This window comes from Ranitomeya imitator, chromosome 8, assembly GCF_032444005.1.
Source record: "Ranitomeya imitator isolate aRanImi1 chromosome 8, aRanImi1.pri, whole genome shotgun sequence".
NCBI classification, from domain to species: Eukaryota; Metazoa; Chordata; class Amphibia; order Anura; family Dendrobatidae; genus Ranitomeya; species Ranitomeya imitator.
Window position 1 is genome coordinate 35,062,664 of NC_091289.1, and position 21,969 is coordinate 35,084,632.

The 21,969-nt window shown below is 46.1% G+C and overlaps 1 protein-coding gene across 15 annotated transcripts in view; it reads right to left on the minus strand.

The window, feature by feature from the left end:
• Window positions 1–21,969, minus strand: part of CACNA1D (calcium voltage-gated channel subunit alpha1 D) — a 316,153-nt gene that overhangs the window by 159,683 nt on the left and 134,501 nt on the right. For all 15 annotated transcript variants that reach the window (XM_069736711.1, XM_069736708.1, XM_069736714.1 and 12 more), the window contains exons 4-6: window positions 11,497–11,636; window positions 9,485–9,636; window positions 6,669–6,821 (exon numbers count right to left, since the gene is read on the minus strand). In XM_069736711.1, coding sequence (XP_069592812.1) covers window positions 6,669–6,821; window positions 9,485–9,636; window positions 11,497–11,636 — 445 coding nt within the window. The remainder of the gene's footprint in view (window positions 1–6,668; window positions 6,822–9,484; window positions 9,637–11,496; window positions 11,637–21,969) is intronic.

Below are 21,969 nucleotides of genomic sequence, written 5' to 3' on the forward strand. Positions count from 1 at the left end.
ACTTCTCCCTCCCTCCCTGTGCACATCCCCAGTCACTGTAAACTCGCTCAGGATCACAGGCCACGCCCGCTGACATCACTTCTCCTTCCCTCCCTGTGCACATCCCCAGTCACTGTAAACTCGCTCAGGATCACAGGCCACGCCCGCTGACATCACTTCTCCCTCCCTCCCTGTGCACATCCCAATCACTGTAAACTCGCTCAGGATCACAGACCACGCCCGCTGACATCACTTCTCCCTCCCTCCCTGTGCACATCCCAATCACTGTAAACTCGCTCAGGATCACAGGCCACGCCCGCTGACATCACTTCTCCCTCCCTCCCTGTGCACATCCCCAGTCTTTGTAAACTCGCTCAGGATCACAGGCCACACCCGCTGACATCACTTCTCCCTCCCTCCCTGTGCACATCCCCAGTCACTGTAAACTCGCTCAGGATCACAGGCCACACCCGCTGACATCACTTCTCCTTCCCTCCCTGTGCACATCCCAATCACTGTAAACTCGCTCAGGATCACAGACCACGCCCGCTGACATCACTTCTCCCTCCCTCCCTGTGCACATCCCAATCACTGTAAACTCGCTCAGGATCACAGGCCACGCCCGCTGACATCACTTCTCCCTCCCTCCCTGTGCACATCCCAATCACTGTAAACTCGCTCAGGATCACAGACCACACCCGCTGACATCACTTCTCCCTCCCTCCCTGTGCACATCCCCAGTCACTGTAAACTCGCTCAGGATCACAGACCACACCTGCTGACATCACTTCTCCTTCCCTCCCTGTGCACATCCCCAGTCACTGTAAACTCGCTCAGGATCACAGACCACACCCGCTGACATCACTTCTCCCTCCCTCCCTGTGCACATCCCCAGTCACTGTAAACTCGCTCAGGATCACAGACCACACCCGCTGACATCACTTCTCCCTCCCTGTGCACATCCCCAGTCACTGTAAACTCGCTCAGGATCACAGACCACACCCGCTGACATCACTTCTCCCTCCCTGTGCACATCCCCAGTCACTGTAAACTCGCTCAGGATCACAGACCACACCTGCTGACATCACTTCTCCCTCCCTCCCTGTGCACATCCCCAGTCACTGTAAACTCGCTCAGGATCACAGACCACACCCGCTGACATCACTTCTCCCTCCCTGTGCACATCCCCAGTCACTGTAAACTCGCTCAGGATCACAGACCACACCCGCTGACATCACTTCTCCCTCCCTGTGCACATCCCCAGTCACTGTAAACTCGCTCAGGATCACAGACCACACCTGCTGACATCACTTCTCCTTCCCTCCCTGTGCACATCCCCAGTCACTGTAAACTCGCTCAGGATCACAGACCACACCCGCTGACATCACTTCTCCCTCCCTCCCTGTGCACATCCCCAGTCACTGTAAACTCGCTCAGGATCACAGACCACACCCGCTGACATCACTTCTCCTTCCCTCCCTGTGCACATCCCCAGTCACTGTAAACTCGCTCAGGATCACAGACCACACCCGCTGACATCACTTCTCCCTCCCTGTGCACATCCCCAGTCACTGTAAACTCGCTCAGGATCACAGGCCACGCCCGCTGACATCACTTCTCCTTCCCTCCCTGTGCACATCCCCAGTCACTGTAAACTCGCTCAGGATCACAGACCACGCCCGCTGACATCACTTCTCCCTCCCTCCCTGTGCACATCCCCAGTCACTGTAAACTCGCTCAGGATCACAGACCACACCCGCTGACATCACTTCTCCCTCCCTGTGCACATCCCCAGTCACTGTAAACTCGCTCAGGATCACAGACCACACCCGCTGACATCACTTCTCCCTCCCTGTGCACATCCCCAGTCACTGTAAACTCGCTCAGGATCACAGACCACACCCGCTGACATCACTTCTCCTTCCCTCCCTGTGCACATCCCCAGTCACTGTAAACTCGCTCAGGATCACAGGCCACGCCTGCTGACATCACTTCTCCTTCCCTCCCTGTGCACATCCCCAGTCACTGTAAACTCGCTCAGGATCACAGACCACACCCGCTGACATCACTTCTCCCTCCCTCCCTGTGTACATCCCCAGTCACTGTAAACTCGCTCAGGATCACAGGCCACGCCCGCTGACATCACTTCTCCTTCCCTCCCTGTGCACATCCCAATCACTGTAAACTCACTCAGGATCACAGGCCACGCCCGCTGACATCACTTCTCCCTCCCTGTGCACATCCCCAGTCACTGTAAACTCGCTCAGGATCACAGGCCACGCCCGCTGACATCACTTCTCCCTCCCTCCCTGTGCACATCCCCAGTCACTGTAAACTCGCTCAGGATCACAGACTACGCCCGCTGACATCACTTCTCCCTCCCTCCCTGTGCACATCCCCAGTCACTGTAAACTCGCTCAGGATCACAGACCACACCCGCTGACATCACTTCTCCCTCCCTGTGCACATCCCCAGTCACTGTAAACTCGCTCAGGATCACAGACTACACCCGCTGACATCACTTCTCCTTCCCTCCCTGTGCACATCCCCAGTCACTGTAAACTCTCTCAGGATCACAGACCACACCCGCTGACATCACTTCTCCCTCCCTCCCTGTGCACATCCCCAGTCACTGTAAACTCGCTCAGGATCACAGGCCACACCCGCTGACATCACTTCTCCTTCCCTCCCTGTGCACATCCCAATCACTGTAAACTCGCTCAGGATCACAGGCCACGCCCGCTGACATCACTTCTCCCTCCCTGTGCACATCCCCAGTCACTGTAAACTCGCTCAGGATCACAGACCACACCTGCTGACATCACTTCTCCTTCCCTCCCTGTGCACATCCCCAGTCACTGTAAACTCGCTCAGGATCACAGACCACACCCGCTGACATCACTTCTCCCTCCCTCCCTGTGCACATCCCCAGTCACTGTAAACTCGCTCAGGATCACAGACCACACCCGCTGACATCACTTCTCCCTCCCTGTGCACATCCCCAGTCACTGTAAACTCGCTCAGGATCACAGACCACACCCGCTGACATCACTTCTCCCTCCCTCCCTGTGCACATCCCCAGTCACTGTAAACTCGCTCAGGATCACAGGCCACGCCCGCTGACATCACTTCTCCTTCCCTCCCTGTGCACATCCCCAGTCACTGTAAACTCGCTCAGGATCACAGACCACACCCGCTGACATCACTTCTCCCTCCCTGTGCACATCCCCAGTCACTGTAAACTCGCTCAGGATCACAGACCACACCCGCTGACATCACTTCTCCTTCCCTCCCTGTGCACATCCCCAGTCACTGTAAACTCGCTCAGGATCACAGACCACACCCGCTGACATCACTTCTCCCTCCCTCCCTGTGTACATCCCCAGTCACTGTAAACTCGCTCAGGATCACAGGCCACGCCCGCTGACATCACTTCTCCTTCCCTCCCTGTGCACATCCCAATCACTGTAAACTCGCTCAGGATCACAGGCCACGCCCGCTGACATCACTTCTCCCTCCCTGTGCACATCCCCAGTCACTGTAAACTCGCTCAGGATCACAGGCCACGCCCGCTGACATCACTTCTCCCTCCCTCCCTGTGCACATCCCCAGTCACTGTAAACTCGCTCAGGATCACAGACTACGCCCGCTGACATCACTTCTCCCTCCCTCCCTGTGCACATCCCCAGTCACTGTAAACTCGCTCAGGATCACAGACCACACCCGCTGACATCACTTCTCCCTCCCTGTGCACATCCCCAGTCACTGTAAACTCGCTCAGGATCACAGACTACACCCGCTGACATCACTTCTCCTTCCCTCCCTGTGCACATCCCCAGTCACTGTAAACTCTCTCAGGATCACAGACCACACCCGCTGACATCACTTCTCCCTCCCTCCCTGTGCACATCCCCAGTCACTGTAAACTCGCTCAGGATCACAGGCCACACCCGCTGACATCACTTCTCCTTCCCTCCCTGTGCACATCCCAATCACTGTAAACTCGCTCAGGATCACAGGCCACGCCCGCTGACATCACTTCTCCCTCCCTGTGCACATCCCCAGTCACTGTAAACTCGCTCAGGATCACAGGCCACGCCCGCTGACATCACTTCTCCTTCCCTCCCTGTGCACATCCCAATCACTGTAAACTCGCTCAGGATCACAGGCCACGCCCACTGACATCACTTCTCCCTCCCTCCCTGTGCACATCCCAATCACTGTAAACTCGCTCAGGATCACAGGCCACACCCGCTGACATCACTTCTCCTTCCCTCCCTGTGCACATCCCAATCACTGTAAACTCGCTCAGGATCACAGGCCACGCCCACTGACATCACTTCTCCCTCCCTCCCTGTGCACATCCCAATCACTGTAAACTCGCTCAGGATCACAGGCCACGCCCGCTGACATCACTTCTCCTTCCCTCCCTGTGCACATCCCAATCACTGTAAACTCGCTCAGGATCACAGACCACGCCCGCTGACATCACTTCTCCCTCCCTGTGCACATCCCCAGTCACTGTAAACTCGCTCAGGATCACAGGCCACGCCCGCTGACATCACTTCTCCCTCCCTCCCTGTGCACATCCCAATCACTGTAAACTCGCTCAGGATCACAGGCCACGCCCGCTGACATCACTTCTCCTTCCCTCCCTGTGCACATCCCAATCACTGTAAACTCGCTCAGGATCACAGACCACGCCCGCTGACATCACTTCTCCCTCCCTGTGCACATCCCCAGTCACTGTAAACTCGCTCAGGATCACAGACCACACCCGCTGACATCACTTCTCCCTCCCTGTGCACATCCCCAGTCACTGTAAACTCGCTCAGGATCACAGACCACGCCTGCTGACATCACTTCTCCTTCCCTCCCTGTGCACATCCCCAGTCACTGTAAACTCGCTCAGGATCACAGACCACACCCGCTGACATCACTTCTCCCTCCCTGTGCACATCCCCAGTCACTGTAAACTCGCTCAGGATCACAGACCACGCCTGCTGACATCACTTCTCCTTCCCTCCCTGTGCACATCCCCAGTCACTGTAAACTCGCTCAGGATCACAGACCACACCCGCTGACATCACTTCTCCCTCCCTGTGCACATCCCCAGTCACTGTAAACTCGCTCAGGATCACAGACCACGCCTGCTGACATCACTTCTCCTTCCCTCCCTGTGCACATCCCCAGTCACTGTAAACTCGCTCAGGATCACAGACCACGCCCGCTGACATCACTTCTCCCTCCCTGTGCACATCCCCAGTCACTGTAAACTCGCTCAGGATCACAGACCACACCCGCTGACATCACTTCTCCCTCCCTGTGCACATCCCCAGTCACTGTAAACTCGCTCAGGATCACAGACCACGCCTGCTGACATCACTTCTCCCTCCCTCCCTGTGCACATCCCCAGTCACTGTAAACTCGCTCAGGATCACACCCCCATGACATCACTGTTCAGCACTTACTGCGCCATTCAAAGCACAGACAGGAAGTTGCTCTCTGTGCTTATATCAGACTGTAGCAGGAGGTAAGGACCTGTAGGTCACGTCTCCACATGTTACAGCTCAGAGACGGCAGAATTTTAACAGCAAGTAAATTATAAAGTTTAATTTCTAACAGGCTTTATTTTGTATCAATGCTTGAAAAATCCTTTTAACTACAATAGGCGGAGAGATGATGGGTCCTCTTTAAATTACTATACAATTTATACTAAATCTTTTCCTACAAGACTATGTGCCATCTGCTCATTTCTTCCTACTCTGCCATATGGATTTGAAGTGATGATTTAAAAAAAAAAAAAAAAAAAAAAAGTTGCATTTTAGAGGGAACCGATCATCTGATTCCCACTGCCCGAACCACGGGAGTATGTGTCTCTGCTGATTAGTACAATGCAGTCCCCTTGGACTTATCCTCACTGTTCTCATTAATTGACAGGTCTTTCCCTACATAAATACACATAGAGAGAGACCTCTCAGTCGAGGGAAGTGGGGTGAGGAGAAGCCACCGAACTGGCCTCCGATACTAGTCAAACAAGACACATGGTTCTCTGCCAGCTTTCCAAAGAATGGCTTCTTCCCTAAAACACCCCAGCATTTCAGATAAAACAATTAATTTGTACTGGAAAAAATAGAAATCTTGCAAGTGGAGCTATTTTAGACTCATACTTTCCTGTCTTGTTTTGTTTTTTTTTGCTTTTTTACAGAAGGCTTTTCAGCAGACTCATTATCATCACAGACAGGATGATAATAATCGGCGACACTTCTATACACAGCTGATCACACCGGATCCACCATTCACAAAAAAGAACAACCTTGCTAGCAGTCCCTTCAAAATAATATTTGCACACGCTCATTAGATGCTTCAATAATAAAGATAAGATCTGAGTCAGTCTATTGCTGCCAATGTACATGTGCATTTCCTGAAGAACAGGAAGTGGGAGTAAAAAATTGCTCCAGTGGTCAGTATGAAAAATGTAAGACACAAACATTTTTTTTAATACAGACTAGAATATGAAAAAATATATATGAAAAAATTACAAAAAAAGATATTGAACATAAAAACCTGATTTAAACAGTAGGTCATTTCTTTTAAGGATCCTCTGGCTGCTAAATCATATCCAGATTGCTCAGATTATCACTTTTATCGCTATTAAAAGGTTTTTTTTTAAAGTTTCTTTAACTTACCAGTGCCGAGGAAAAAACAGGATTTGTGCATTTTCCCAACAAAAAGCTCTAATCCAATAATAGCATAAATTATAATAACAAACAAAACCAAAAGAGCGATGTGCAGCAGGGGAACCATGGCTTTAATAATGGAGTTCAGGACGACCTGTAAACCTGGAAGAGGAAGAAAAAGAGGAATGGTAATGTATTATATGTCCCCCATCCTGGGCCAACTCTGCTTATGATTGGTCAGCATCATACAGGGAGAAGAAGTACACGCCCCCCCACTGAAAACTGTCTGATAAAATTACTTTGACTTAAAAAGTGAACTCATTAGGAGCTAAGGACTTTGAATGCTAATATATCTGCAACGGACAGGCAAAATAAAGAAAAAGAAAAAAGTTTTATTCTACTCTACATCCACTATTACATTGTGTGTCCAGTTAAAAAAGAAAAATTTGGTGAAAGGTCCTCTTTAACCTAAACGCTTGACTCTAAAAATATACAAAACAGTAAAACAGTATGGATTTATAATTTATATTGAACATTCTAATGGTACCACTGGTTTTATGTGCACACCCTGGTTTGGAAGCCTGGTTGTAATTTCTAACTCTGCAACTTCTACAGGTTCACAAGTATTTTGTGGAGTACCAAAAATTGCAGGAAACGTACCAGCACAAAGACTCAAGAGCTAATAATTAGGGTGCAGTTAGACGGCCGTATAGTATGGACGACGGTCGCATCTAAATACTTGGACTGGCCGTGTCATTTACAGTGTAGGAAAGACTAAGTGCAACACGAAGGGATGAGGGGAAGGGAGCTCAACATTAGGGAAGGGGGGAGTGGAGACCCCTCGGCACATCTAAAGTCACCCTGTCTGCCCTAAACGTCCTTATATAGGTTCTGCACCTATCGCCGAGCAGGAATCTAATCCCTGCCTAACCCTGGCGATAAGCCCTGTTTAGGGAATGACGGGGTAACGCTAGTCGATCCCCACTACCACTAAAGACAACTGGGGTAGACAAACAAGAGGTACATTTATCTTGAGTAGACTCAGATGTAACACAGACGATTTCTCAACACCTAAGAGGAAGATAGCCGACTGCTATAGCTCCAAGCCTCAACAGGGGGAAATGGAAATTAACTACCAGCAGCAGGCTGTGAGTCTATAAACACCCAGGTCCAGGTGTGTCAAATAGAGCTGGAGAAAGGTTGCCAGTGGGTAAAAGAGTCAGAAGGGTTAAGAAGGTGTCTGCAAAGCCAAGCACAGAGACTTTTTGCAGCTAGATGCAGTACGACTGCCTGCGGCTTCTAACATACCCGTGACAGGCCGGTGGCTCTCCTCACCCAAGCGTGACAGCTGCATAGAAATAAATGCTGCCAAAATTGAGTCAGGATAGCCGTCGGCCAGTCCGAGTATTGTGATACAATCATCGTTCGTCCTATACGGCCATCAGACTGTGCTCTTATAGCTAAGCAAAAAAAAAAAAGAGTGAAATGATGCTCATCTGAATGGGCCCTTGGATTACTAATCTGGAGCTATATAATCTATAAATCCACAAAGAAGACGTGCTCCGCGATTCTTAAGTAGAAGGACGCACCGACACGGAGAGATTGGAGAGACTTTTATGGATCGATAATCGTGTCACAATAGCTCTTTTCCATTTGCTGTTTGCCATTTACAGCATTTTCATGCATGACCCCAGGAGCGCTCTCTTCTCTTAATGCCAAATTAAACCAGACATCAAATTTAGATGTCACACCAAGCCTGGCATTTACAAAAATGATGGGGGATGAAAGAGCAAATCCTTCTACTGTTTGGGACGATTTGCACGATGCAGTTTTGCTGTGATTTTTTAGCATAGCTTTTTTTCATTGAAAATCCACATCAGTTCAATACACGTGGATAAAGTTTTAAAAACTTTCAGGGAATCAAAATCCCTTTATGTCAATTCTGGTGCAGACCATTAGGGCATGTTCACACGTTGCTTTTCTGATGCATTTTTTTCCTTCATTAAAAACCAGAGGCTGTGGCCAGAAAGCCGCAGGGTACATTTTGGGCCAAGCCATTATGATCTCAAAATCAGTGAAAAAAATTGCAGTAAAAATGCTGGAAGAATGAAAATGCTGAGCGTTTTTTATAAAAAAAAAAAAACACCATGTGAATGAGATTTTGGAGATTTGGGAAATTTAATTCACTTAACGGCTACTGTAAAATGTGATTTTTTTTCTGCACAAAAAAATGTGATAAAAAGGTCATCAAAAACACTAGGAATGAGTAGGAAACTTTTGTAATTTTTTTCAGAGGTCAAATTGATGGCAAAAATGGACACAAGGATCAAAAATGGATGCGAACTGGATCAAGAGCACGGATTAAAAATGTCCGATTTTGCTTGCGTGCATGAGGAATGAATGAGCAGTGTCCACTACTTTTTCATTAATTAGGATAGGTCATCAATATATGATCGGCCAGTGGCTGCCTATCAGCTGTTATCGGCGGCCACCGGCCAGAAATACTCACTTGCGGCGCTGCTCCGTCTACTTGTAGTGGCTGCCGCGGGGTACTGCACATCCGCCTCCTATTGATTTGAATAGCAGTTGGATGTGCACGGCGGTACCCTGCCCGCGGCCACTACAAGAAGACGGAGCAGCGCTGCAAGTGAGTATTTCCGGCATCGGCGGAGGTGCCAGGTGCTGGACCCCAGCCGATCAGACATTGATGACCCACCCTAAGGATAGGTCATCAATGAAAAAGTAGTGGACACCTCTTTAATGTGGCCATTTTCAGGAATAAGGTATCCCAGAACATAAGTTAGCAATGAAAAAAATGTACTTACTGGGCACACCGGACACTAATCGGAGGGGACGTAGCACACGAAAGGCTCTCAGAGCTTTCACATCAAAACCACCAGATTTCCCAGTCGAGTGGGTTCCTCCTTCCACTTCTTTGGTACCAAAGTTTAGTTGTTCCAAAGCTACACTAAACAATCTGCAGCAATAAAAAGTATAATAATAGCAGAGTATAAGAGTAACAAAAAAGCATACAATGTAATATAGAAGAAAAATAAGGAAATGATTAAGAGAAATCCATCAGCACAATTTTTCAGTGTAATCTGAGAGCAGCATTATGTAGGGGCAGAGACCCTCATTCCAGTGATGTGTCACTTATGAAGCTGCTTGTTACAGTTTCAATAAAATCAGTGTTTTATCAGAAGAGATTATCACTACAAGACTTAAGGTACCGTCTCACAGTGGCACTTTGGTCGCTACGACGGCACGATCCGTGACGCTCCAGCATCGTAACAATATCGCTCCAGCGTCGTAGACTGCTGTCACACTTTGCAATGTACGACGCTGGAGCGATAACTTCACGACGTATTTGCGATGTAGAAGCCGTTGGTTACTATGCGCACATCGTATACAATATCGTGCACACCTTTGTTACACCATGCGATCATGCCGCCACAGCGGGACACTAGACGACGAAAGAAAGCTTCAAACGATCTGCTACGACGTACGATTCTCAGCGGGGTCCCTGATCGCAGGAGCGTGTCAGACACTGCGAGATCGTAAGTATATCGCTGGAACGTCACGAATCGTGCCGTCGTAGCGATCAAAATGCCACTGTGTGACGGTACCCTAAGTGTCATGTGCCTACTAGTCCTCCTGTTCTGTATAACCCCGCCTCCACCACTGATTGGCAGCTTTCTGCATATGCACAGTGTACACAGCTGCCAATCAGTGACGTGGGCAGGGTTATACAGAGCTCAGCGTTCACAGGACTGCTAGATCTATAGCAGATAAAGCAAGGATTTTATCAAAGCTACAACATGCAGCCCTGTAAGTAACACATCCCTAGAGTAAGGGTCTCTGACCCTACATCATGCCACTCTCAGAATAGCAAAACTGTCAGATTTGCATATGAATGGAAAAACTCAGGAATGCAGCAACAAACAAAAGAAATAAAGGTGTTTGAGGATTTACATTTCAAAAATTTGCATACATACATAAGCTTTTTTTTTTTTTTGGGGGGGGGGGGGGGTTGACCTTACTGACAGATTACCTTTAAACTTACAATACTAAAATAATAAATATATTACATATACAAAAGCAAAGGATGGAAAAAGAAATTAAATAAGATGCAGTCCCCCCATCCTTACTAAAACCTGCAGCTTAAAAAGGTTGACCACTTTGTGGGGATTCTTTTTTTTTTTTTTACTTAAATTCATGCATTTGGTGCTAAAAATCCTTTTTGCAATTGGCTTTCATGCTAAATTTCTCACCTTTTGGCTTTTACAGGCTCTTTATGTCACCGCACATTGAACTTTAACATGATCTGTGGTCATAAATCAGTTGAGAGGAGCTCAGAAAAGACAGATATCAGAGCTACAAACTGTCCATCAATTTAATCTTAATGAGCTCTCTGATGGATATAAAACATTTTTAATTGCACAAATTATTTTTAGACTCATTTAATTAACAAAAAAAAAATAATATATATATATATATATATATATATATATATATATATATATATATATTTTGTTACAAGAATGCACAGGTTGGAGGGATGATAATAAAGTTACAGCAGCTGTCGTCAGGAGTCCAACCTGTGGGATTTTTATGCGACTCAATTCACTTTTATTACTTGAGATTGTGCTAGTTGGATTGTGCCGTTTCGCCCCAAACTGTATTTTCGGGCACATGCCAATTCCAATTAGTGAATTGCAAAAGTGACCAACCCACTTAAAGGGATGGACGATATCTGACTCGTCACTTCCATTACCACAGTGTTACCATTACGGTCTGCAAACTCACATTCAACTGATGAAATAAAATCCACACTTACCCTACAATGACTATGACAAAATCCAGCAAGTTCCAGCCGTTCCTTACGTAAGCGTTGGGGTGCATCACTAGGCCATATGCGATGATCTTCAAAAAGGTTTCAATTGTAAAAATTATGAGGAAGGCATACTCTACTTTTTCCTAAAAGAAAAAAAATACAATTTATTGTAAGGAAAATATGCGGCGGGATAAAAGTGATCCACACTGTACATTATATATATTGCATTTTCCAGTAAAGCTTTGGCTACAAAGTTACCACTTCCGATGTTCCCTAATAATGACATTCGTGTCTCCGATGTTTAAGGCGTCCGTCAATCACTTTTTGGCAACTTTGCAATTCACTTGCTATTAAAAATTCTCTCCATTCTTAGAAACGGAGTGATTTTTATGTCTATAGTTTAATGCTTGTTGTCTAGGTTACCGTCCACCTCTGCGGTTTATCTGAGGTGGCCGGTTCCTAGGCAAAGAGCACAGCGCTTACAAGCTTTATGCTATAGTGCTGCTCTGAAGCTCATCGGATTAGGGCGGCTTCAGTGTCTTCTTGGAAGAAGGCAAAGATGCATTGAAGAGAGCACAGTTCGGAACAAATGGTGCAACGTTGCTGTTGGTCAGAACAGTCAATCTTCAGGATCGGGAGGAGGAGCTGTGCGCTCCTGAAGATCAATCATAAGAACATGCCTTTACCTAGATGGGTTCTCCAAGACAATCCATTTAAAAGTATGTCGGGAACCTGAATACCAATTTGAGAACATGGCCCTGTTGGGGTAAAGTGGTGGTCACGCAGGTGCACCACTGCCCTATCTACTGTCTATGACACTGCCAGAGAAAGCCAAGCACTGTGCTCCTGCAGTCCTGCAGACAATGAATGGAGCTAATCTAATCTGGTATTTTCTGCCCCTTCCTCACAACTGATGACGATTCCAGCAGTTTACCATTCCCCCAAAAATTACCAAGTTGTCACCTGGATGGGTGATAATTTGGCAAGATGGGAAAATTCCTCTAAAAACCAAGATTATCCAACATCCATATAATTCATGTGAAAACGTGACAGAACACTGATGGTGGCTAGGGTTAAGCGACCTTGACTTTTTTAGGGTCGAGTCGGGTTTCGCGAAACCCGACTGTCTCAAAAGTCAAGTCGAGTGAAATCGGCCGATTATGGCGAAAAGTCAAGGATCGACCGAAACACGAAACCCAATGCAAAGTCAATGGGAATGTTTTTTTTTTTTTCTTCTCTCTCTCTCTCTCTCTCTCTCTCTCTCTCTCTCCTCCGTCCGTCCCTGAACTGAAAAGCTGGTGTTACACATTGCAAATCGCTACAGCGCACAAGCGACAACATGGCGATAGGCGTTCACGCCCCTAAGACCTATGTCATCACTCTGCCCACGCTCCTTCATTGGCTGAAAAAAATGGCGCCAAGCGCGTCATACGAAACGCGACTTTGGCGCGAAAGTCGCGTACCGCATGGCCGACCCCACACAGGGATCGGGTCGGGTTTCATGAAACCCGACTTTGCCAAAAGTCGGCGACTTTTGAAAATGAACGATCCGTTTCACTCAACCCTAATGGTGGCCATACATCTGAAGTTGTCATGATCCGACCGTTCCTTTAGCTGATAGCTTGTCCTCCTATTCTTCCACCCCATACACTTGTACACAGAGCATCTGTTCTCACAAGGAGGAAGTTAAACGCTGCAGGTCACTTCTCCTGCTAAATCAAAAGGCTCGGGCATGTTGGAACTCAATACGACCAAACCCTTCTTTTCCTCAACATCTGGCATCATGGTACTGACAAATGAACTAGGTGGTCAACTGATCTGCAAGTCTGGCTCATTTTCATTTAGTGTGTAGGATGACTTTGAGTTGCCCCATGTGGGACCTTCAGTTACTCCAAGTGGGACCTTCAGTTACTCCATGTGGGACCTTCAGTTACTCTAAGTGGGACCTTCAGTTACTCCATGTGGGACCTTCAGTTACCCCATGAGATACCTTGAGTTACTCCATGTGATACCTTAAGTTACCCCATGTGAGACCTTGAGTAACCCCATGTGAGACCTTGAGTTACCCCATGTGGGACCTTGAGTTACCCCATGTGATACCTTGAGTTACCCATGTGAGACCTTCAGTTACCCCATGTGAGACCTTCAGTTACCCCATGTGATACCTTGAGTTACCCCATGCGGGACCTTCAGTTACTCCATGTGGGACCTTAAGTTACCCCATGAGATACCTTGAATTACTCCATGTGAGACCTTGAGTTACCCCATGTGATACCTTGAGTTACCCCATGTGATACCTTGAGTTACCCCATGTGATACCTTGAGTTACTTCATGTGGTACCTTGAGTTGCTCCATGTGGGACCTTGAGTTACTCCATGTTCGACCTTCAGTTACTCTCTATGGGACCTTCAATTACCCCATGTGGGACCTTGAGTTACTCCATGTGAGACCTTGAGTTACCCCATGTGAGACCTTGAGTTACCCCATGTGAGACCTTGAGTTACCCCATGTGAGACCTTGCGTTACCCCATGTGAGACCTTGAGTTACTCCATGTGAGACCTTGAGTTACCCCATGTGAAACCTTGAGTTACTCCATGTGAAACCTTGAGTTACCCCATGTGAAACCTTGAGTTACTCCATGTGAGACCTTGAGTTACTCCACGCGAGACCTTGAGTTACCCCATGTGAGACCTTGAGTTACCCCATGTGAGACCTTGAGTTACCCCATGTGAGACCTTGAGTTACCCCATGTGAGACCTTGAGTTACTCCATGTGAAACCTTGAGTTACTCCATGTGAGACCTTGAGTTACTCCACGCGAGACCTTGAGTTACCCCATGTGAGACCTTGAGTTACCCCATGTGAGACCTTGAGTTACCCCATGTGAGACCTTGAGTTACCCCATGTGAGACCTTGAGTTACTCCATGTAAAACCTTGAGTTACTCCATGTGAGACCTTGAGTTACTCCACGCGAGACCTTGAGTTACCCCATGTGAGACCTTGAGTTACCCCATGTGAGACCTTGAGTTACCCCATGTGAGACCTTGAGTTACCCCATGTGAGACCTTGAGTTACTCTATGTGCCAACCAGATTTAGTTTACTAATATCTACTCAATCTCCTCCTCCCCCTCAGGTCCGTCCATGACTGACATAAGAGCACTGTAAACTACACATCATTGATTGGCAAAAGCAGTCACTCAATATAAGATTTAAAGGGGATATCCAGTGTAAAAAAGTTATTGCCTAACCTCGGAATATGTGATAACTTATTGATCGGTGGTGGTCCGACTGCTGGGACCGGAACCGAAGGGCAGAATAGGGAATGTTTATCTATTAGAATGGAGCAACAGTGCACACACTCCACCGCCGCTCCACTCATTCCTTATGGGGATGCCGAGTGCGAGTGCTGCTCTTGGCAATTTCCGGTAGCCCCATAGAGAATGAATCGAGTAGTGATTGTGCATCCAATAAAACGTCCCGATCTGTCGATCAGCAAGCCATCAATGGACAACCCCTTTAACTCATAACATTGCTCCATAAATAAAGAAAAATGGCGTCTTTGGTGTTTTCTGCCTTCGATAATGTGACCTATGGGCTCGGTCTCCTCTACCTATGTATGAGCCATGTATTATGTAGATTAATTTGTTTAACCGACAGGATCAACATTGTGGATTTGGCACGGATTCTCCTCCACTAGTGGCCTCCTATCCGTCCTCACGGGGGACCACACGCACTTTATAGATCCCAGGGGTTACAGACCCACGGACGACCATTGATGACTTCTCGTGTCTATATTTGCTGACATTTTTCCACCTGTGAATCCAGTAATGCAGAAGACGCTCCCCTCGCACATTCGCGCGGCACACGGCATTTAGACGGCATGAATCCCAATTAATGCGCCGGAGAATGAGCAGACATGACTTCAAACCTGACAAACTAATCTGGATTAGGCTTTTCTCCCCCGAAACTTGTGAGTGATAGAAAATGTAACATGAAAGTTAGAAGTAGGTCAGCGCACGATGGCGGAATAATGTGCGCGGAAACCATACTGCACTACTGGAACCTACCGGGGACATATATTAACACATGGTATGCTGGCAAATACTAACATCGAGATATATGCCTCGTAAGTAACACAAGCACAAAGAAATAAGAAGATGTCAATCACCAGATCATCGGAAGGGTCGACAGGTACACCTGGGCACAGGGTCATTTTGGTCATTTCTACACTTTGGACAATCCCTCGGACCACCGGCAATTATCTGTAATCTTTGGGGATATATTCTGATAAGTGTTCAGTTTTTCTGCACTGCCTCCGCAGGGGGAAATCGGCATTACACTGCTACCATTGATACCATGTAACAACAGTGTCATCTCTACTGCTGAAGATAAGGGGCATCCACATTGGTTGTCCGTAGAAGCCAGAGCGGGGTAGCGCAAACTATCTTGGCCGAAATCCTGAGCACCTCTTGCGATTACCGGGCGCCCATGACATCATGGAGCAATATCATTATGACGCAAAGGCTTAGTAATCACAGGAGGCGCCCAAGATGTTAGTAATGAGTGCGGGCTAAGACGGTTTACACTATGACTTTAACCCCTTTACCCCCAAGGGTGGTTTGCACGTCAATGACCAGGCCACTTTTTAAAATTCTGACCACTGTCCCTTTATGAGGTTATAACTCTGGAACGCTTCAACGGATCCTGGTGATTCTGACATTGTTTTCTCGTGACATATTGTACTTCATGACAGTGGTAAAATTTCTTTGATAGTACCTGTGATTATTTGTGAAAAAAACGGAAATTTGGCGAAAATTTTGAAAATTTCGCAATTTTCAAACTTTGAATTTTTATGCAATTAAATCACAGAGATATGTCACACAAAATACTTAATAAGTAACATTTCCCACATGTCTACTTTACATCAGCATAATTTTGGAACCAAAATTTTTTTTGTTAGGGAGTTATAAGGGTTAAAAGTTGACCAGCAATTTCTCATTTTTACAACACCATTTTTTTTTTAGGGACCACATCTCATTTGAAGTCATTTTGAGGGGTCTATATGATAGAAAATAACCAAGTGTGACACCATTCTAAAAACTGCACGCCTCAAGGTGCTCAAAACCACATTCAAGAAGTTTATTAACCCTTCAGGTGTTTAATAGGAATTTTTGGAATGTTTAAATAAAAATGAACATTTAACTTTTTTTTCACAAAAAAATTTACTTCAGCTCCAATTTGTTTTATTTTACCAAGGGTAACAGGAGAAAATGGACCCCAAAAGTTGTTGTACAATTTGTCCTGAGTACGCCGATACCCCATATGTGGGGGTAAACCACTGTTTGGGCGCATGACAGAGCTTGGAAGCGAAGGAGGGCAATTTGACTTTTCAATGCAAAATTGACAGGAATTGAGATGGGACGCCATGTTGCGTTTGGAGAGCCACTGATGTGCCTAAACATTGAAACCCCCCACAAGTTACATAGTTACATAGTTATTAAGGTTGAAGGAAGACTATATGTCCATCTAGTTCAACCCATAGCCTAACCTAACATGCCCTAACATGTTGATCCAGAGGAAGGCAAAAAAAACCCATGTGGCAAAGAGTAAGCTCCACATTGGGGAAAAAAATTCCTTCCCGACTCCACATACGGCAATCAGACTAGTTCCCTGGATCAACGCCCTATCAAGGAATCTAGTGTATATACCCTGTAACATTATACTTTTCCAGAAAGGTATCCAGTCCCCTCTTAAATTTAAGTAATGAATCACTCATTACAACATCATACGGCAGAGAGTTCCATAGTCTCACTGCTCTTACAGTAAAGAATCCGCGTCTGTTATTATGCTTAAACCTTTTTTCCTCCAACCGCAGAGGATGCCCCCTTGTCCCTGTTTCAGGTCTATGATTAAAAATATCATCAGAAAGGTCTTTGTACGTTCCCCTCATATATTTATACATTAAAATAAGATCACCCCTTAGTCTTCGTTTTTCCAAACTAAATAGCCCCAAGTGTAATAACCTATCTTGGTATTGCAGACCCCCCAGTCCTCTAATAACCTTGGTCGCTCTTCTCTGCACCCGCTCCAGTTCAGCTATGTCTTTCTTATACACCGGAGACCAGAACTGTGCACAGTATTCTAAGTGTGGTCGAACTAGTGACTTGTATAGAGGTAAAATTATGTTCTCCCCATGAGCATCTATCCCTCTTTTACTGCATCCCATTATTTTATTTGCCTTTGTAGCAGCTGCCTGACACTGGCCAGTAAATGTGAGTTTGTCATCCACCCATACACCCAGGTCTTTTTCATTGACGGTTTTGCCCAGAGTTTTAGAATTAAGCACATAATTATACATCTTATTACTTCTACCCAAGTGCATGACCTTACATTTATCCCCATTAAAGCTCATTTGCCATTTATCAGCCCAAGCTTCTAGTTTACATAAATCATCCTGTAATATAAAATTGTCCTCCTCTGTATTGATTACCCTGCAGAGTTTAGTGTCATCTGCAAATATTGAAATTCTACTCTGAATGCCCCCTACAAGGTCATTAATAAATATGTTAAAAAGTAGAGGGCCCAATACTGACCCCTGTGGTACCCCACTGCTAACCGCTACCCAGTCCGAGTGTGCTCCATTAATAACCACCCTTTGTTTCCTATCCCTGAGCCAGCTCTCAACCCACTTGCACATATTTTCCCCTATCCCCATTATTCTCATTTTATGTATCAACCTTTTGTGTGGCACCGTATCAAAAGCTTTAGAAAAGTCCATATACACTACATCCACTGGGTTCCCTTGGTCCAATCCGGAACTTACCTCTTCATAGAAACTGATCAAATTAGTCTGACATGAACGGTCCCTAGTAAACCCGTGCTGATACTGGGTCATGAGGTTATTCCTCTTCAGATACTCCAGTATAGCATCCCTTAGAATGCCCTCCAGGATTTTACCCACAGTAGAGGTTAAGCTTACTGGCCTATAGTTTCCGAGTTCAGTTTTTGTTCCCTTTTTGAATATTGGCACCACATTTGCTATACGCCAGTCCTGCGGCACAGACCCTGTTATTATGGAGTCTTTAAAGATTAAAAATAATGGTCTATCAATGACTGTACTTAATTCCTGCAGTACTCGAGGGTGTATCCCATCCGGGCCCGGAGATTTGTCAATTTTAGTGATGTTTAGACGCCGCCGCACTTCCTGCTGGGTTAAGCAGGTGACATTTAATTGGGAATTTTTATCACTAGACATTTTGTCTGCCATGGGATTTTCTTGTGTAAATACTGATGAAAAAAAGTCATTTAGCATATTGGCTTTTTCCTCCTCATCCACCATTTCACCCAGACTATTTTAAGGGGGCCAACACTATCATTTTTTAGTTTCTTACTATTTATGTAGTTAAAGAATATTTTAGGATTATTTTTACTCTCTCTGGCAATGAGTCTCTCTGTCTCAATCTTTGCTGCCTTGATTTGCTTTTTACAGAATTTATTTAATTTTTTGTATTTATTTAATGCCTCCTCACTACCTACTTCCTTTAATTCTCTAAATGCTTTCCTTTTGTCACTTATTGCGCCCCTTACAGCTCTATTTAGCCATATTGGTTTCCTCCTATTTCTAGTATGTTTATTTCCATACGGTATATACTGTGCACAGGTCCTATCCAGGATGCTAATAAACGTCTCCCATTTTCTTTGTGTATTTTTATGTCTCAGGATATCGTCCCAGTTAATTGCACCAAGATCCTCTCTCATCCGTTGGAAATTTGCCCTCCTGAAGTTTAGTGTCCTTGTAACCCCTCTACAACACATCTTTTTAAAGGATACATGAAAACTTATTATTTTGTGATCACTATTTCCCAAGTGACCCCCAACCCTTATATTTGATATGCGGTCTGGCCTGTTGGTTAATATTAGGTCTAGCAGTGCCCCCCTTCTTGTTGGGTCCTGAACCAGTTGTGAAAGGTAATTGTCTCTCATAATTGTCAAAAACCGATTACCTTTGCTGGAACTGCAGGTTTCTGTTCCCCAATCTATTTCAGGGTAGTTGAAGTCCCCCATAATAATGACTTCTCCTTGAGTCGCAGCTTCATCTATTTGCTTTACGAGGATATTCTCCATTGCTTCCATTACTTTTGGAGATTTATAACAAACCCCTATCAGTAATTTATTATTTTTTCCCCCTCCCCTTATCTCCACCCACAGGGATTCTACATTTTCATTAAATTCACCTATATTATCGCGCAGGATGGGTTTTAAGGATGATTTTACATATAGACACACCCCTCCCCCTCGCTTATCTGTATGGTCATTTCTGAACAGGCTATAGCCCTGCAAGTTAACAGCCCAGTCATGGCTCTCATCCAGCCACGTTTCAGATATCCCCACCATGTCATAATTATGCTCCAACAACATTAGTTCTAATTCGTCCATTTTGTTGGTGAGGCTTCTGGCATTAGTATACATGCACTTTATGTTCCTCTCTGTACTTCTATTTCTTAAATTATTAACTGTTCTGACCCCTCCCCCCATGCCACCGCCACCCCCAACTTCCTTATTTGTGCCCAGGTCTCTGTCTGCACTATCTTCCCCTCCTATAAAATGAATACCCTCCCCCCCAATCCCTAGTTTAAACACTCCTCCAACCTTCTAGCCATTCTCTCCCCCAGCACAGCTGCACCCTCCCCATTGAGGTGCAGCCCGTCCCTAGCGTAGAGCCTGTAGCCAACTGAGAAGTCGGCCCAGTTCTGCAGGAACCCAAACCCCTCTTTCCTACACCAATTCTTGAGCCACTTATTAACCTCCCTAATCTCCCGTTGCCTCTCTGGCGTGGCACGTGGTACCGGCAGTATTTCGGAAAATACCACGTTGGAGGTCCTTGCTTTCAGCTTGCAGTCTAATTCCCTGGAATCATTTTTAAGGACCTTCCACCTACCTCTAACTTTGTCATTAGTGCCAATGTGCACCATGACCGCTGGGTCCTCACCAGCCCCTCCCAATAATCTGTCCACCCGATCAGCGATGTGTCGGACTCGAGCGCCAGGTAGGCAGCACACCGTTCGACGATCCCTGTCTTTGTGACAGATTGCCCTATCTGTTCCCCTAATAATTGAGTCGCCCACTACCAGCACCTGTCTGGCCTGCCCTGCTCTCCTATTTCCCTCCTTACTGGAGCAGACACTCCTCCGGCTTTCAGAGGACATGCCTGGCTGCAGCAGTGCTACCCCTATACTGGCACCCCCCTCATCTGCCAACTTAGCAAACTTATTGGGGTGTGCCAGGTCAGGACTAGCCTCCCTGGCACTCTTCCCTCTACCCCGCTTCCTAACTGTCACCCAGCTTGCTACTTCATTGTCCTGCAGCTTCATCCCACCATCACCCCCCTCATCTGTCCCATTGAGCGGCTGCTCCGTGAGCAGAAGACTCCTCTCCATATTGTCTATGGATCTCAGTGTTGCCAGCTGCACATTTAGAGTCAGAATCTGGGTTTCCAAATGCACAACGTGCTCACATCTCGCACAGCAGTATGCACCCTCGATCGGCTGCTCAAGGACTGCATACATGTGGCAAGATGTGCACTGGATGGCATTAACAATCGTGGAGCACATTTCCTAATGGGGATTGTACCAGACACAAAAGTTAAATAATAATAAAAATAAGTAAATAAATAAATACAAAGTAGTAATACAAATCAGACAGCAATTCAGTAATTCCTCCCTTGGAAACTCCCTGACTCCAAAGTCACTGAATCACAAGTCACACTTACCGCCGTCCACACTTACACTCAGGCTACACTCAGCTCGCTCACACTCGCTCTGCTGAAGATTTATAGATTTTTTTTTTTTCTCTAGTTTCCCTCAACAGCAATCAACCTTGCTGTTCAAATGCACTTCCAAAAAAAAGTGACACCATTTTGGAAAGTAGACCCCCTAAGGAACTTATCTAGAGGTGTGGTGAGCACTTTGACCCACCAAGTGCTTCACAGAAGTTTATAATGCAGAACCGTAAAAATAAAAAATCATATTTTTTCACAAAAATTATCTTTTCGCCCCCAATTTTTTATTTTCCGAAGGGTAAGAGAAGAAATTGGACCCCATAAGTTGTTGTCCAATTTGTCCTGAGTACACTGATACCCCATATGTGGCGGTAAACCACTGTTTGGGCACATGGTAGAGCTCGGAAGGGAAGGAGCACCGTTTGACTTTTCATGCCAAAATTGACAGGAATTGAGATGGGACGCCATGTTGCATTTGGGGAGCCACTGATGTGCCTAAACATTGAAACCCCCCACAAGTGACACCATTTTGGAAAGTAGACCCCCTAAGGAACTTATCTGGATGTGTGGTGAGCACTTTGACCCACCAAGTGCTTCACAGAAGTTTATAATGCAGAGCCATAAAAAAAAAACAAATTTTTTTTCCCACAAAAATTATTTTTTAGCCCCCAGTTTTGTATTTTCCCTAGGGTAAC